Below are 15879 nucleotides of genomic sequence, written 5' to 3'. Positions count from 1 at the left end.
GGTTCAGCTTCTGCAGAGGCTGGTATGTGCCTGTGGGAAAGAAGTGAAGGGCCAGATTCCATTGCCTTTCCATCTGGATACTGGGGTTTCCAAGATAATTCTGACAGTTCTAGTTCTCAAGGATTTCACTGTCTCATAGGCAAGCCTGACGTGACTCTTCAGACAAACTTACTGAGCTGCTATGGGTGCCCAGAACTGGAGATGGATGGGGACTCTCAAAGCAGATAGGGCCTTACTCTTATGGGGCTGACATGCTGGCCCATGAGACTACGAGCAAGGAAACATCTGATAATGGATGGCAACACGAGAAAACAGTAAAGAAATAGAGAGTGACTAAGAGGCTACTTTGGGCTCTTTGTCAAAGACCCCTCCTAAAAGGTGCTATTTGGCCAGAAATCTAAATGAGAAATCAGATGTGGGAATGTGGGGCAGAGTATTCCAGTCTGAGGGACCGGCATAAGAAGTGGCTTCAAAGCAGCAATGAACTTGGCTTTTCGCATATAGTGCTTTGTAGTAATGGACTAAAAAAAAAAAAAAATTGGATGTGGGGAGGGAGTGGCGGCTAGCTGATACGGAGATCCAGACCCATGATCTTGATGTTATAAGGTAAAAACCTCTTGAGTATGTTCCAGGCATGTAAGTTCTAAGCACTTTTCAGGTGACTCATTTCGCCCTCACACAGCTGTGAGGTAAAGTACTGTTGTCTCCGTTATAGAGTGAGAAACTGAGACACTGTGAGGTTAATTAACTTTCCGAAAATTACAGAGCTAGTAAACGTTGGAACTAGGGTTGAAACCCGGTGCCCACTTTCTCAACTATTACGAAAAGAACTGCATTACAAAGTAATGCACAAATCCCTTTTTTGCTTTGCTCTTCAGTTTCTCCGTTTTTTAAAGCGGTGGGTTGGGTTCATTCATTCACTCAACAAATATTTATTGATGCTTAATATGTACCACCACTGTTACAGACGCGGGGAATACAGCAGTGAACAAGACAGACAAAATCCCTTTCTTTTTGACGTTCAGATGGATGGGGAGACGAGACTAACACCACATGTAAACTAAATTATAAAAACTAAGGAAAACGGTAAAGAGGATAAGGCAGGGTGGCGGAGTGAGGTTGAATTCAAAACAGTGTGACCAGGAAATGCTTCACTGAAAAGCTAATCTTTAAGGAAAAACAAAGGAGATAATCGATCACTGGGATTCTGTAACCCCAAGACTCATATCCGTGCGCGCGGCTAACGCATGCGCTACACTGAAAACCCCTGCCTAGTGCTCGGGCGCCCCCTGGTGCCCCTTAAGACCGGCGCAGCTGTGGCAGCCAGAGGCGGGACTGCAGGCCGGAAGCGCCGCGTCCTTCCGTCGCCCTGCCCCTCCAGATCGCTTCCGCCTACCCCACCCGGGCCGTCGTACCGGAAACGCCGAGCTCTAACCCGATTTTGCTGGTCTGGGTTGAAACCCGGGCGCCATCAAGATGCCGGTAAGAGTTCGAGCCGGGGGTGTGGGGAGATGGCATGATTGGGCAGAGCGGCGGGAAATCGTGCGTGCGCTGAGAGAAGCGGGCCGAGGAGAGTAGGGAGGAAGCGGGAGCCTCAGGAGGGGAGAAGCGCGGGGAGAGGGCCGGTCCCTGTAGGATTGGGGCGGTCGGGTGGTGTCGGTCATGGGGGGTGGAGGTGGGCGCGGCAACCGTGGGCCAACGGCCCGTGGCGTGTGAGGAGGCCACCTCAGCCCTTTCCGCCCGCTTCTCTCCAGTCCCGCCCCTTTCCCTCGCCCCTCTGCTCCACTCCATCCGACAGGGTCCCCAAAGCCTCCACTAGAGCTCCGAACCCAACAGCTGCGCTTTTTATTTTTCATTTTTTACGTCTAGGGTTTGGCTTCTCCTTTTTTGCTGTTAGTTTCACTTCCTTCTCCGCTCCAGGGCGCGGGTCCCCCTGCTGCTTGTCATCTGTCCGACCCCACTTCCCGGACTCCTCCCCTGTCGCCCCTGCGGCGGCGGCCACCCTCCCCCGATCCTGTTGGGTTTAGGGCCCTTAGAGCAGACTAGGTTGGTGCCTGGTTTCCAAATGATTTCGTTTTCGTGTGCATTACACTGGGAGTAAAAATTGATGATGGTCTGGTTGTTCTTAAATTCTGACAACCAATCTGTGGGGTAGATATATCGCCATCATGGTCTTTTGAAGATATAGGGAAAAGGTGGTTTAGTAACGTGATTATTCATACATTCTATTCAGCAAACATTACTGAATACTACTGCAAGCTGAGCACTATTACAGCAGTGAATAAGGCCAACAAATCCCTACTTTTAAGGGGCTTACATTCTAGTGGGGAGACAGACAATGAACAGGTAAACATAAATAAAGGAGACAATTTCAGATAGTGACAAATGCTATGAAGGAAATAGATGGATAACAAGACAGTTATTGGTGAAGGGGATAGCGGAGGCTGCTTTAGATAAAGCAACCTGTGATGAAAGGAGCAAGCCATAGTTATATATATTTTATGAATCCCAGTGTTACTATTTGACTGCTGAGAAGTGTCAGGCAGGCCCTGAGTTACACTATAAATTGTCACCTTTAATCACAATGATCCTATGAAGTAGATACTATCATAGTTCGTATTCTGCAAAAGAGGAAACTGAGGCATAGAGAAGTATGCACGAGGTTGCACACTAATGGTACAGCCAGATTTTAAGCCAAGTTTCTAAAGCCCGGTGCTTGTGCCAGTTGCACATATAGCACCCTGGACTTAGCCTGTTATTACTTATTTTGTCTGCCTTCTCCATTAGCTTGAAAGTTCTTCAAGGATGAGAACCATACTGGCTTTGTATATCATTAATTCAGTGTGCCTTGCACATAGAAAGTGCTTACTGATTGGTGAATAAATAAGTATATGAATGGGGACCATGTAGTCTTATAAAAAGCCAAGCATCATATAAAAAGTAGAACTAAAAATCAGCATACAAATAGCTCTCATAAATGTCTTTTTCCCCCTCCTTTAACTCACACCTACTTACTGAAAGCAGTGTATCCATATCTCCTCATTTTACAAATTTGGAAACAGAGTAAGAGAAGAAAATTGATGTCTTGATCAAAAACATAAAGCCAGGAAGTGGAAGAACTGAAAAGCTAGTGCTTGGGTCCTGGTTTAACAACAGCTGGGGGATGGGTACCCTTGCTTGATTTATATAGTGTTTGCCTATTTCTGTAGTGGAATTACTCCTACCAGGTCCCAATGAACATGGAATTGGAAGAGATGCACAGTAGAACCCCATTGTATAGTATTTCCACCATGAAGATACAAAAGGCGCTGGCTGGTTAGCTCAGTTGGTTAGAGCGTGGTGCTGATAACACCAAGGTCCAGGGTTCAATCCCTATACCGGCCAGCCACCCCCCAAAAAGATACAAAATATGCAGATAACCTTTAGAACATAGACAATTGTAAAATGTAGTTTTAAAAAATTAGGAAGTATTGAGTACTTATTACCTTTGTTTTTAATATGATTTATTTAATTGTAACTTTAGATAATTTAATTTTTGAGAATGGCTGTATTTAAGAACCAGCTGGCACAATTCTTCAATATTTATTTATAATTAATTAATTAATTAAAGATGACTGGTAAGGGGATCTTAACCCATGACTTGGTGTTGTCAGTACCATGCTCTCCCGTGAGAACTAACTGGCCAACCCTATATAGGGATCTGAACCCATGGCCTTGGTGTTATCAGCACCACACTCTCCCAAGTGAGCCATGGGCCCGCCCCAATTCTTCAAAATTTAGTAACTGGTTTTCTTTTCTTATTTTTTTTTTGGTGGCTGGCTGGTACAGGGATGGAACCCTGGACCTTTGTTATCAGCACCACGCTCTAACCAACTGAGCTGACTGGCCAGCCCCAACAAGAGGTTTTCTTTCTTAAGCCAGCAAGAGCAAGCTCTAGCACATTGCTTCTTCTCTCTCCCCTAGTTAATCTTGGGTGTGTTCCTCTGTTTTTTTCCTTTGGGAGAATGTACTTCTCTGCCCCAGTGACGCTTGCTCTCTCCCTGTTTCTATATTCTTACCCGGCTTGCCACTACAGGCTTACCACTCTTCTCTCATGGACCCCGACACCAAACTCATTGGAAACATGGCACTGTTACCTATCAGAAGTCAGTTCAAAGGACCCGCCCCTAGAGAGAGTAAGTCTATACATATTATTTTCAATTTTTGGTATGAAATACCTAGCAATCCTCTGACATTATCACATCAAGGGAATTCTTAGCTCAGTCCTCTGTCTCAAGTTGCTCTTGTACTTTCTGTTTGCTTGATGGATATTGTGTTCTAGACCATTCAAGATCATGCTTATACAGAGGTACTTCAAAAAGTTCATGGAAAGATTCGTATTATTCGTAATTATTTTAATTGTTTTATTTTTTTTATAAAAGATGACCGGCAAGGGGATCTTAACCCTTGACTTGGTATTGTCAGCATCACGCTCTCCCAAGTGAGCTAACCAGCCATCCCTATACAGGTATCCGAACCCATGGCCTTGGTGTTATCAGCACCACACTCTCCCAAGTGAGCCACGGGCCGGCCCTCATGTTATCTTTTAATTCTATTGTCCCACAAACTTTTTTGTTTGTATTTTGGTGGCTGGCCTGTATGGGGATCCAAACCTGTGACCTTGGTATTATAAGGTTGTGCTCTAACCAACTGAGCTAACTGGCAAGCCCCTCCATGAACTTCTTGAAACACCCTCATATGTTGTATTTCATAGGAAACTATTATTGCTCCAGGATATATTTTGTTGAGAGTAGAGGAGATGTGCTTAATTCTGCACACTATTCCTATAATGCCTATCAATTCTTTCAAACTAACCTGATGCTGCTTCCTCTATAGAATACCAGTAGAGTGCCACATCTCCATCCTTTTTCTGTCATCAAGCTAGAAAAACAAAAAAAATCTTTTAACCTCTTCGCCATCTAAATCTACTTTCTTTATTCATTCTTCCAGATCTTCATTTTTAGCAATACCTCAATCTTAAATCTTACGTGCCCTATGTAACATTACTCATTTCTACTCTTGCTTTTCTGAATTTTATTTCTTTGCTTTCTTTCTTGGTACTTTTTTTTTTGTGTATTCTGCTTTTTAAAACATTTTTTACTGTTCAGAACACCCTATTCCTTTTCAGACACTGAGACTCTTCTGACACATTCTGAAATGTTCTGCCAACAGTGCAATTTGTATTACATTAGACATGGTTTTCCTGTACCCAGTAAGTGTCTGAACTGAGTTCCATTCATGGTTTCCAAGACCATGGTTATAATTACTGATTTTGTACTGACCCCATCTCCATTCCTCTGCCAAACTATTTGACTTGACCTCCTCTTAATTTTGTTTTCAACGCCAGTTGAAAGCTCAGTAAACTTAATAAGTTGTGTGAGTCACCACAGGCTTCATTTGATTCTGAGAAAAAGGAACAGATGGAAAAAGACAGACATGAAAAGAAGAAAAATAAAAGAATTACAGTGCAAAGAAAGAGTAAGAATCAGTGCTGGCCCACATTTCTTGAGAACATTTTTCAGATGGTTATAAATACCATGTAATATATCAGAAGATGCCGTTGACCAAGGATAGATTAAATTTAATTACCTTTGCAATTCTTGGGCCCTTGAGGAGAAGGAGACCCTAAGAAACCAGGTCTTCATGGTTTCTGTAGACAAGGAACGACCTTGTTGCTCTTGCCCAGAGGACTGGATTAGAACTGAATTGAATCGGAAGACTGTGCTGTGAGCTAAATAATTTAGCATTAATCAAGCTAATTTATTTATATCAACTGACATCTCTTAAAAGCCTCTTATATGCCATGCAGTTTTCTAAGTTCTGAGTCCTATCACCTGCACCACCTCCTGTCATTTCACTTAGAAGAACGTGCTGGTTTTTGTAAATTCTGTTGAATCCTCTAAGGAAGTTTCCTTTTTTGCAGATAAGAAAATAGATTACAAGGAATACAAGTCTAGAGTTAGGATTCCATTGAAATTCTTCAGCAGGGGAATGAGATGGGATTGCAGACAACTAAATTGTAGAGTTCTAAAGCTTCAGTATTACTTTGCATTTCTGTGGTGTGAGAGGGATAGCAGTCATGGACAAGAAATATAAATAACTGTCTCAGTATTGCTGAAACCAGCTGCCGGATATCAAGACCCTGGGATTTTGACCTTTTTAAAAGAAAAAAGAAAAAAGTTGCCAAAGAAGTTATATAATGAGATCTGTCTTTGTCACAGTAATATTTCTGGTTTTTCTCAGCCTGTAGCCACCTAGAACAGCTTGTACAAGTATATTTTAAGTCATAGTTTTCATAAAAAGAAAGATGTATATCTGAACCCAACATGTTCTTAAATATTTGCGAGTTTTTCCCCTTAAACTACAGTATGTAAATTTAAATAAAATTATATTGAATACTTTTTATTTTTAAAAAGTGTTTTTGTTTCAGTCTGTCTCAGTCTATTTTTATAAATGCATTGAGAGGGGCCACAAATGATGTTAACCAAATGTTAATGGTCGTTATTTCTGGGTAGCGGAATTTAATATAGCATGACAATTAACATTTTTTTCTGTATTGATTGAATTTCTTTTTCTAATGAACATGTGTAATTTTTACAAAAACAGTAAAGCTGTAAGAATAAACCACATACTAATTTTTCTACAAATTGTTTCTAAAGACTTTATACTTCAGTAGCCTCTTTTATTTTTGCCTCCTTTTGTTTCATCCAAATTCAAAACTCTTCACAGTTGAGCTCGGATTTTTTTTCTTTTTTCTTTCTTTCTTTTTTTCCTTGTTACTGACTTGAAACTCAGGATTTTTTTTCTTTCTAGCTTTTGTAGGTGTTATGTCTTATATTTGGCTAATGTTCTCTGTCCTCCTTCCCCTTATGTTTGGCTTAGCAAAAGATACAGATATTGTGGATGAAGCTATCTATTACTTCAAGGCCAATGTCTTCTTCAAAAACTATGAAATTAAGGTAAATTACAGAACTTTTAATATTTAACTTAGTTTTCTGAGAGAGACAATATCTACCTTGCAGTCAGGGTTGCTGAGAGGAGTAAATAAAATGAAATGAGATTGTGATTTTTAAATTCCAGAACAGTGCCTAATATTAGACTCTATATAAATATTAATTTATTTTTTTCCTCTTAAGTCTACACCAAGGGTTGGCAAACTATAGCCTGAAGGCCAGATCTGACCCACCACCTCTTTTTGTAAATAAAGTTATATTGGAACACAGCCACGTCCATTTGTTTATAAGAGTGTACTACAAAAAGTTCATGGAAAAATAGAATTGAAAGGTAATACGAATCTTTCTGTGAACTTTTTGGAGTACCCTCATATATTGTGTAGGGCTGCTTTCACACCACAACATCAGAGCTGCGTAGTTGTGACAACCACTGTATGGCCCACAAAGCCTAAAATATTTACTCTCTGGCCCTTCACAGAGAAAGTTTGCCAAGCGCTGGTCTAGATATGTCTTTATTTATTCAGCATTAATTAAGTGCCTACTATGTGCCAGCCCCATGTTTTTGTGTCAAGCTAGTCCACAACCAAAAAACCATACATGCCATGTTATTTTTCATATGCTTCTGTGTCATGGACCTGAGGTGGAGAAATAAAGAAACCTGAATGACCCTGGCCCTTCCCTGAACCACCTTCTCTCCCCTTCTGCTCTTAGTTTCTGTGAGGAAGGTAGTCAAAGGGAAAGAAGGAGGGGGTGGCAGAAAATGAGAGAAGAGAATGAAAATCAAAAAATGTCTCAGAGTTCCTGTTAAGAGCAAGTTACAAGGAATTTCAGTGAATTTTCTTTGATAATATTCTAAAATATGGAATTTCAACCTCTCCTTGCCAAACTATGATTTTTTGGAATCAAACAGGGAGTTAAATTTATATTTGTAAAATCTTCATCTATAAATTATATTTATACACAATGTTTTATATATCTAAAGTGTGTAGTAATAAACAAATATTATAATTCCACCACATTTCATTCTTTCCCACATATCAGGTGGTCTTGAAAATAGGGAAGTGTGTAGTGATTTGGTTTTTCCCAGCTATCAATCTATGTGAAATTTGACATGAAGTATGTGCCATATCTGATCAACATCCAGTCTTCTCTGCATTTTCCTTTTGGTTAGGGCAAGACATTGGCTTACGGAGCCCTTCAAGAACAAGTCACATGTAAAATAATTGCTTCCTCTTTTGGAGTAATGAATATTTCTGTTCTTGGCAGAGATCCAAAAGTGGAAAGGTTTTTAAAAATTAGACAACCATATGGTGTTGCCTCAGGTTTTCCAGGCAGCTCTGTTAATTCTCCTTCCTACACAGAGCAAGGGACTGTTGGCACAGCTCCTCAGGATCCAAGAGCCAAGGGGAGCCAAGAAATATAAGAGCAGCTACATAGCTCAGGGTGGAAGCTGGTGGCTCCCTCCCAGGAGTGGACAGAAAGGGGGCTTGAGAAGACTGCATTTGGAGAATGGGAATTTTTGATACTGTAGTAGCTGTACTATCACAATTTTCAGTAGGTAAAAGACTAACGTTGAATTCATTCATTGCACATGATTGTTTGTTTTGTTGAGGACTATTTTTAAGTTTTCTTTCCCCCCCTATAGAATGAAGCTGATAGGACCTTGATATATATAACTCTCTACATTTCTGAGTGTCTAAAGAAACTTCAAAAGGTAATTAAACAAGGATGATCATATATCAGGAAAACAATAACTGATAGGTATTTACCTTCCTATCCATCTGGATTTGTTGAGACTTTAAGGATAAGTAGAAAATATTTTCTCTGACTTAGAGCATGGACTTTAGAGGAAAATCTGAATGTACTCTGAATTTACAGTGTAGCTGACTAACAGAAAGATAAGGGTAGTGGTGTTTTAAGGCTTTGCATGTATTTTCTCAAGAAAAATCTTGACAAATTCCTTTTAAGCCCTTGGCTCTGGGGTTCTTAACCCGGGGTCCAAGGATAGAATTCAAGGATCCGTGAACTTGAGTGGGGAAAAAAAACTGCATTTTTCTTTCCATTAACTTCTAACTGAAATTTAGCATTTACTTCAATTATTAATGTAAGCAACAACCTGCAGTAGTATTAGCAATGCCTGTGACTTTTTCTCTTATGGAATTCATGGTATTTTTATATTACATTAAAGTTAAAGATATTTTGAAATTTTGTTTACACTCATTACCACTTCAAAATTTAGTTATTAGGCCTACTGCTAGATCTCTTTAGTGCATTAATAAAAAACACGTGTGGCTATGTGATAAATTTGATTTTCAATATTTTAATTATTACATTTACTATAATTGATTTTTCTTATAATTCTATTTATTTTATTTTATTCACTTGAAAGTGTTCTGAGAAGGGGCCCACAGTCTTTACCAGATTGCAAAAGATTATAAAAAAATTATACCCCAGCCTTAGCTATTTAAAAATTATAATTTGGATATTATTATTGTTTTCTCTGTAAAATATGTATGTGTATACTTTTTTTTTTTTTTAGTGCAATTCCAAAAGTCAAGGCGAGAAAGAAATGTATACACTGGGAATCACTAATTTTCCCATTCCTGGAGAGCCCGGTTTTCCACTTAATGCAATTTATGCCAAACCTGCAAACAAACAGGAAGATGGTAAGAACAGGGTCTCTTTCCCTTCTTTTTATGGCACAAGAAGATTTTCTCCAATTGACTTTACCCCCCTCCTTTCTTGCCTTGATTGGTATACAGATTGAGTGTAATCATTGGGAAGTATATTATCTTATTAGTCACTTTCACAAAAGATTCTTGGCAATAAGTATGTCATGAAGAGAATGTTTTTTGTGTTGGATTTTTTTTGGTGTCTTTTTTTGTTTTTTTTTTTTTGACGGCTGTAGGATGGAACGAACGCTGGACCTCAGTGTCATCAGCACCATGCTCAGAAAATCCTTTGGGCCCAGCCCGTGGCGCACTCAGGAGAGTGCAGCGCTGGGAGCGCAGCGATGCTCCCGCCGCGGGTTCGGATCCTATATAGGAATGGCCGGTGCACTCACTGGCTGAGTGCTGGTCATGAAAAAGACAAAAAAGAAAAAAGAGAGAGAAAATCCTTTGAACCAAAATGAATATAGTTATAAAACCATTCGGACTGTCATTTCTATTTCTTATCCTATCTGAAGGTATAAAAATGTATTGTCAAGGTCAGTTTCCAGACCAGCATCCTGCACATATGGGATATATTCTTAAATACTGTGTTTTCATTGTTCTATTTTAGAAGTGATGAGAGCCTATTTACAGCAGCTAAGACAAGAGACTGGACTGAGACTTTGTGAGAAAGTTTTTGACCCTCAGAATGATAAACCCAGCAAGGTAAGACCCTCTTCTTTGCCTATTTAATTGGTAAATCACCTTTATCCTGTAGAACCATTAAACACACTGAGGTCTTCCACTGCATGAATACTTAATTTCTGCATTGCAGCATTGCTTAATTTTGAGTATGTGCCTAGTGTATAATAGTAGTTCACTGAATCACAGTGAATAACGAATTGCATAAAATAAAATTTTAGTTGCACATTCTTATGACGAGGCATTGTAAACCCATAGAACAGGTTTTTTATGTGAGGTATCTTGGATGTATAACATTTATTTTGTCATAATTTTGAATGACCTGTGAGTCTACAAAAGAAAATGTTACATGTACCTTCAAGGAGTTTATAATGTAAGAGATGCCAGCCTAATATTAATTTTTATTATTAAATAAACTTTAATTCTGCCCTTAACTTGAAATTGCATTATGATTTGACCTACACTGTTCATTTTGTTTTGTCCCCCCCATTAGTGGTGGACTTGCTTTGTGAAGAGACAATTCATGAACAAGAGTCTTTCAGGACCTGGACAGTGAAAGGAGCGTGGGAAGCCACTGCCTCCAGAGCTATGGGCAGCATTTTACAGCAAGATGTACACAGTCCTATTGCCTTTATTTCATAAAGTTTTATACAGAAGAAAGAGCATGTCTTAACTCGAAAAGCTCTTGATCAAGAATTTGGGGGAGGGCAGAGTGGGTTGTCTGAGGGTGATTTGAAATTTTGTGCAGTATTAAGCTGGTGCTTAATAAGAATAAGTAATAATAAAGAAATTTCTAACATTCCATGTTAGGAAAACTTTATTGCTTATCTTTGACATTCTCTTAAAAATTTTTTGAGATACAATTCACATACCATAATACTCACCCTTTTAAAGTGTACAATTCAGTGGTTTTCTAAAGTATAGGTTTATACTTATGTTTTTTTCTAAGCATTTTTACACTTTTAGCTCTTAAATTTAGGTCTTTGATCCATTTTGAGTTAATTTTTATATAAGAACTGAAGTAGGAGTCCAGCTTCATTCTTTTGCATGTGGCTATCCAGCACCATTTGTCAAAAAGACTATTCTTTCCCCCCTTTAATTGTCTTGGCTTCCTTGTCAAAAATCAGTTGACCGTAAACATATGGGCTTATTTTTGGACTCTCTGTATTGTTTACCCTTATTTGACATTTTTATATTGGCCAGTTTTTCATCATTTAAAAGGTTTTCATTATTTGGCTGACAGAAGTAGCTATTTTATGTGAGTTCTTCCAAAAACTTATGGGACCATGTATTTCCTGGTGTATTGAGGTTGTAAATTAGATATTTCAGGAAGTGCCTTGAGTCCTTTGGACATAAAGTTATTGTACTGCCATCTGTGTTGCAGCTTTACATGTTTGGCTTTTATTTTAAGAGACAGTTGTTTTAGCATCTATGTTAGGATTTTATTTGGTCCTAAGTGAACAAACCCCAATCTAGAGTTCCTTGAGGGTTTTGTCTTTTGAATCTGGAAGAAGTCCCAGAGTGGGGCCATTTAAGGATGTCATCATGGATCCCCGGCTCCTGTTTCCCTGCTTAACCCTGTTTTGCATGTGGCTTTCAGCTTCATAGTCTCAAGATGGCTCTTGTATCTCTAAGCTTGGCAGGAAGAAAGGGGGAAGCAAGAGGGCTGAAAGAACATAGCAGCTGAGTGCAACCTTTAAATCCCTTTCCAGAAATCCTGCCCAGAGACCTGCACTTGTGATTCCTTGGCCTCTTGCTACAATGCAGTGTGGGAAGAGGAAAATTTTAACTGGGCTTGTTGTTTCCCTGATTATTGGTGTTGTGTTATTAAGGACAAAGGGAAGACTATATAGGAGCAGAACTAAGTTTAAATTTTTATTAAAGTGAGTTTTATGGTGTTATTTGAGCAAGTAGAGTATTTCCATTTTAGTTTTATGGATGAATATGTAATTTCAGTGTATGAGTTAAATGCTCTTGAGCATCTGTTCACGGAAGACCATAATTATGAACTAGTTAAGTACCACATTTCACATACCCAAATGTATGGATATGTAAAAACTTACTCCATAGATATGCAAAAAGACAGTCCTGAAGCCAAAAGAATGTTGTTGGGTTGTTTGTGGGGTTTTTATAAATTAAAATTCTTATTTAAGATCAGATGCTTCATTTTTGGGTTGGAACTTCTATTGCAGACTCAAAGACATGTAAAAAGAAAGAAGAGAAGAAAACCACAGTGATTCATTTCAAGATTAAAGTTTTGTTTTTAACAAATGTGGTTTTTTTTAAAATTGTGGAACCTTTGTGATAGAAAACCAACTTACTCTGGGGCCTGTTCTATTAGTGCCAGCAGGGGGAGCTAGAAACTTTGCCTCAGAAACATTTCCCTGATAGGCCGAGCCCCTGGCGCACTCGGGAGAGTGCAACATTGGGAGCGCGGCGACGCTCCAGCCGCGGGTTCGGATCCTATATGGGAATGGCCGGTGCACTCACTGGCTGAGTGCCAATAAAAAAATAAAATAAATAAATAAATAAAAAGCAGTTTGTAATCTTTAAAAAAAAAAAAAAAGAAAAGAAACATTTCCCTGAGGGGGCTGTATAATGGTAGGTGTTTTGTTTCATAATATATGTAAGAGGACAGTTTCCAAAAGATTTAGAATAAATTATACATGAAGCTCAGCATAACAGATTTTAAAACACAGCTTTAATCAAAATGTAATGTGGACATTAAAAGATTATTATAATGTATGGCCTTTTAGGGAAAGCAATTTAGTAATAGCTATCACATTTTTTAATGTTCATTCTTTTTTGATCCAGCAGCTCAACTTCAATCATTGTTCAGTGCTGGGGTAAAAAACACACGCACCTGAAAATGATTCAGCCATTTCCCAATAGAGAATTGGATAAAGTATGGTCCATCCATAAAATTAAATATGATACAGCCATTAAAAATATTAATGGCATCTATCTTGTCCTGTCATGGAAAGAAGTCTATGGATGAATCATCAAGTAAAAAAAGCTGAGGGCCGATCCCGTGGCGCACTCGGTAGAGTGCTGCGCTGGGAGCGCGGCGACGCTCCCGCCACGGGTTCGGATCCTATATAGGAATGACCGGTGCACTCACTGGCTGAGTGCAGGTCACGAAAAAGACAAAAAAAAAAAAAACAAACAAAAAAAGAAAAAAAAAAAGTTGAGAACAGTATTATACTATGATTCCATTCTTGTTTATTTAATTGCTTGTACTCTAGGAAAACCTGGGAGCACATATACCAAAATGTTACCAATGATTGTCTTGGAGCAGGAGAGACTGCAAAAACTTGTACGTTCTGAGTCATACATGTCTATAATTTAGTAAGATATGTGTTACCTTGATAACCAAGGAAAAAACTTTTTAAAAAAAAATTGATAGAAAACAAATTTTTAAAAAATTAGCCAAAAAGTCTAAGAATGACAGTCACCTTTTTCTTTATTCTTAAGCATTCTGTTTATGTTCATCATTTTGTCTCCAATTACTGTCATCATATGTGTAGAAAGAGTATAGTACATGGAAATACTTGAACAAGAGTTATGAGAATGGTTTTATTCTGCATTTTCCTTTTTCCCAAAATTAGTAGTACTGTGTCCAGAAAGGGATATAATACTGTTACACCAAAAGCCATTTGGTTTGTTTCCCCCTTCATTTTTGTTTATAGATGATTGGAAGACCATTCCATTAAGAGAGGGTAATTTTAGGGCTACAGCTGCTCTGTGTTGATGTGGAGATAAATCATCCATCATGATTTTCCACTTTGCTTTAACTCTGCAGCTCCAGTTTACAGATAATCTGGCAGTGTGTCAAACACTTGACATTTTAAAATCCTATTTAACCCTTGCAAGGACCTTATGTGACAAATACAAGTACTATCCCCTTTTCCAGATGAAGCTGAGGCCACAGAAATTAAATAACTTGCCCAAACTCACACACCTGGAACTTGGAAGAATTGGCAATTAAACCTATGTCTGGGGCCGGCCTGTGGCTCACTCGGGAGAGTGTGGTGCTGATAACACCAAGGCCACGGGTTCGGATCCCATACAGGGATGGCCGGTTGCTCACTGGCTGAGCATGGTGCTGACAACACCAAGTCAAGGGTTAAGATCCCCTTACCGGTCATCTTTAAAAAAAAACAAAAAAACCTATGTCTGCCTGAACCTAGAACTTGCTCTCTCAGCCATGATAAGATGGTCACTTTGCAACACCATAATTTTCATTAACGCATTCGTGCAACAAGGTCAGTAGATTGCTATGTTGCTCTTTGTTGTGCTATGCCAGCTGTTGAAAGGATGTACAAGAAATGTAAATATAGTCTCTGCTCTCCAGGACTTTAACAATCTGATGGGAAATGCATGTAACAACACAGACATGAAGAAACACTTCAGGGTTAACATGACTATCCAGTGCTGTAGAAGCCCAGAGAAAGCAGGCTGTTATTGCTGAGGTTAGTTGGAGATTTAGCGAAGGTGGCACTCTGAGCTCTGTACAAGTGAACCAAATTGGGCAGGTGTATGGGTGAGGCAATTCATAACTAAAGCCAAAATATTTCATTCTTTTAGTTACACTAAGTTTTACATTCGTATTGTCTGGGCTAGGGGTTAGGGATAACAGAGACCCTTCAGACCCGTTGTAGAGACTGGGTCACAGACCCCTCACACACAGATCCACGCTGCAGGTAATTGGGAAAGATCCCGGGAGCCATTGGCAGACGACACGAGCTCAGTCAGCAGTAGCAGTAGCAGATTGAGCTCAGTCAGCAGTAGCAGTAGCAGATTATAGCAGCCGTAGCAGCAGAGGGGGTGGCTAGTCAGAGCATCCCTGGGGCACTGGCAGCAACAGCCTGAAGCAGCAGCAGCCAGCTGCTGCCATCCCCCCCCCCCCCCGCCATCCCCCCCCCCCCGCCATCCCCCCCACCTCCTCCCCATGGCTCCCCTAGAGGCATCTGGGGAGGAGTGGATTAGAGCCACTCATCCTTTATACTTAAGTCCATAACCCAGGACACCTGGACGCACATACGCAATTACATTAGTCACTAGCCAAGGAACACCTGGGCGCATGTGCATATTTACATCAAATGCTCAGCAAGATTCTGAATATCTGAGGGGCCCTGACCATTTTTCTTCACTTTCCCTACAGCAGGCTAAGTCCAAAAAGGGTACACAGGGCCAGGTAAGTGACATGATCAAGCCTGGCAGGAATAAAACTTTAGGGCAAACTATATGATGGGGAGGGAGCTGCCCTAGCAGGAGGTAATTCCCTACATTTTTTAGAGCAAGGTTGGGCTTAGAACCTTTGACTTTATTTGATCAGCAGGGCAAAGGACATGACAGATTCTCCACACCATTCTGCTTTTTCCCACCACTCTGAGAACCATTTACCTGAGCAATCATCACTTTTTTTCTTTCCAAGCCATTTCACAGTTTCTGTATTTGACTCTCCTGTTTTTTTTTAACAGCTTTTTTGAGATATAATTCACATTTCATATAGTTCACCCATTTAAAATGTT

The 15879-nt window shown here is 39.7% G+C and overlaps 1 protein-coding gene and 1 non-coding gene across 2 annotated transcripts; both read left to right on the top strand.

The window, feature by feature from the left end:
• The first annotated feature begins 1390 nt into the window (after positions 1-1390).
• Positions 1391-11149, top strand: ARPC3 (actin related protein 2/3 complex subunit 3). The gene is made up of 7 exons (XM_063087146.1): positions 1391-1482; positions 4076-4175; positions 6922-6998; positions 8638-8706; positions 9532-9658; positions 10275-10369; positions 10839-11149. The coding sequence occupies exons 1-7, from the start codon at positions 1477-1479 to the stop codon at positions 10899-10901; spliced, it is 537 nt and encodes a 178-aa protein (XP_062943216.1). The 5' UTR covers positions 1391-1476; the 3' UTR covers positions 10902-11149.
• TRNAI-GAU (transfer RNA isoleucine (anticodon GAU)) lies at positions 3311-3384 on the top strand. Its single transcript has one exon. It is a non-coding gene; the product is annotated as a tRNA-Ile (tRNA).
• Positions 11150-15879: the final 4730 nt, after the last annotated feature.

This window comes from Cynocephalus volans, chromosome 2 (genome assembly GCF_027409185.1).
Source record: "Cynocephalus volans isolate mCynVol1 chromosome 2, mCynVol1.pri, whole genome shotgun sequence".
Lineage (NCBI taxonomy): Eukaryota > Metazoa > Chordata > Mammalia > Dermoptera > Cynocephalidae > Cynocephalus > Cynocephalus volans.
The sequence above is the reverse complement of the archived record's forward strand: the minus strand, read 5'-3'. Positions and strand labels throughout refer to the sequence as shown.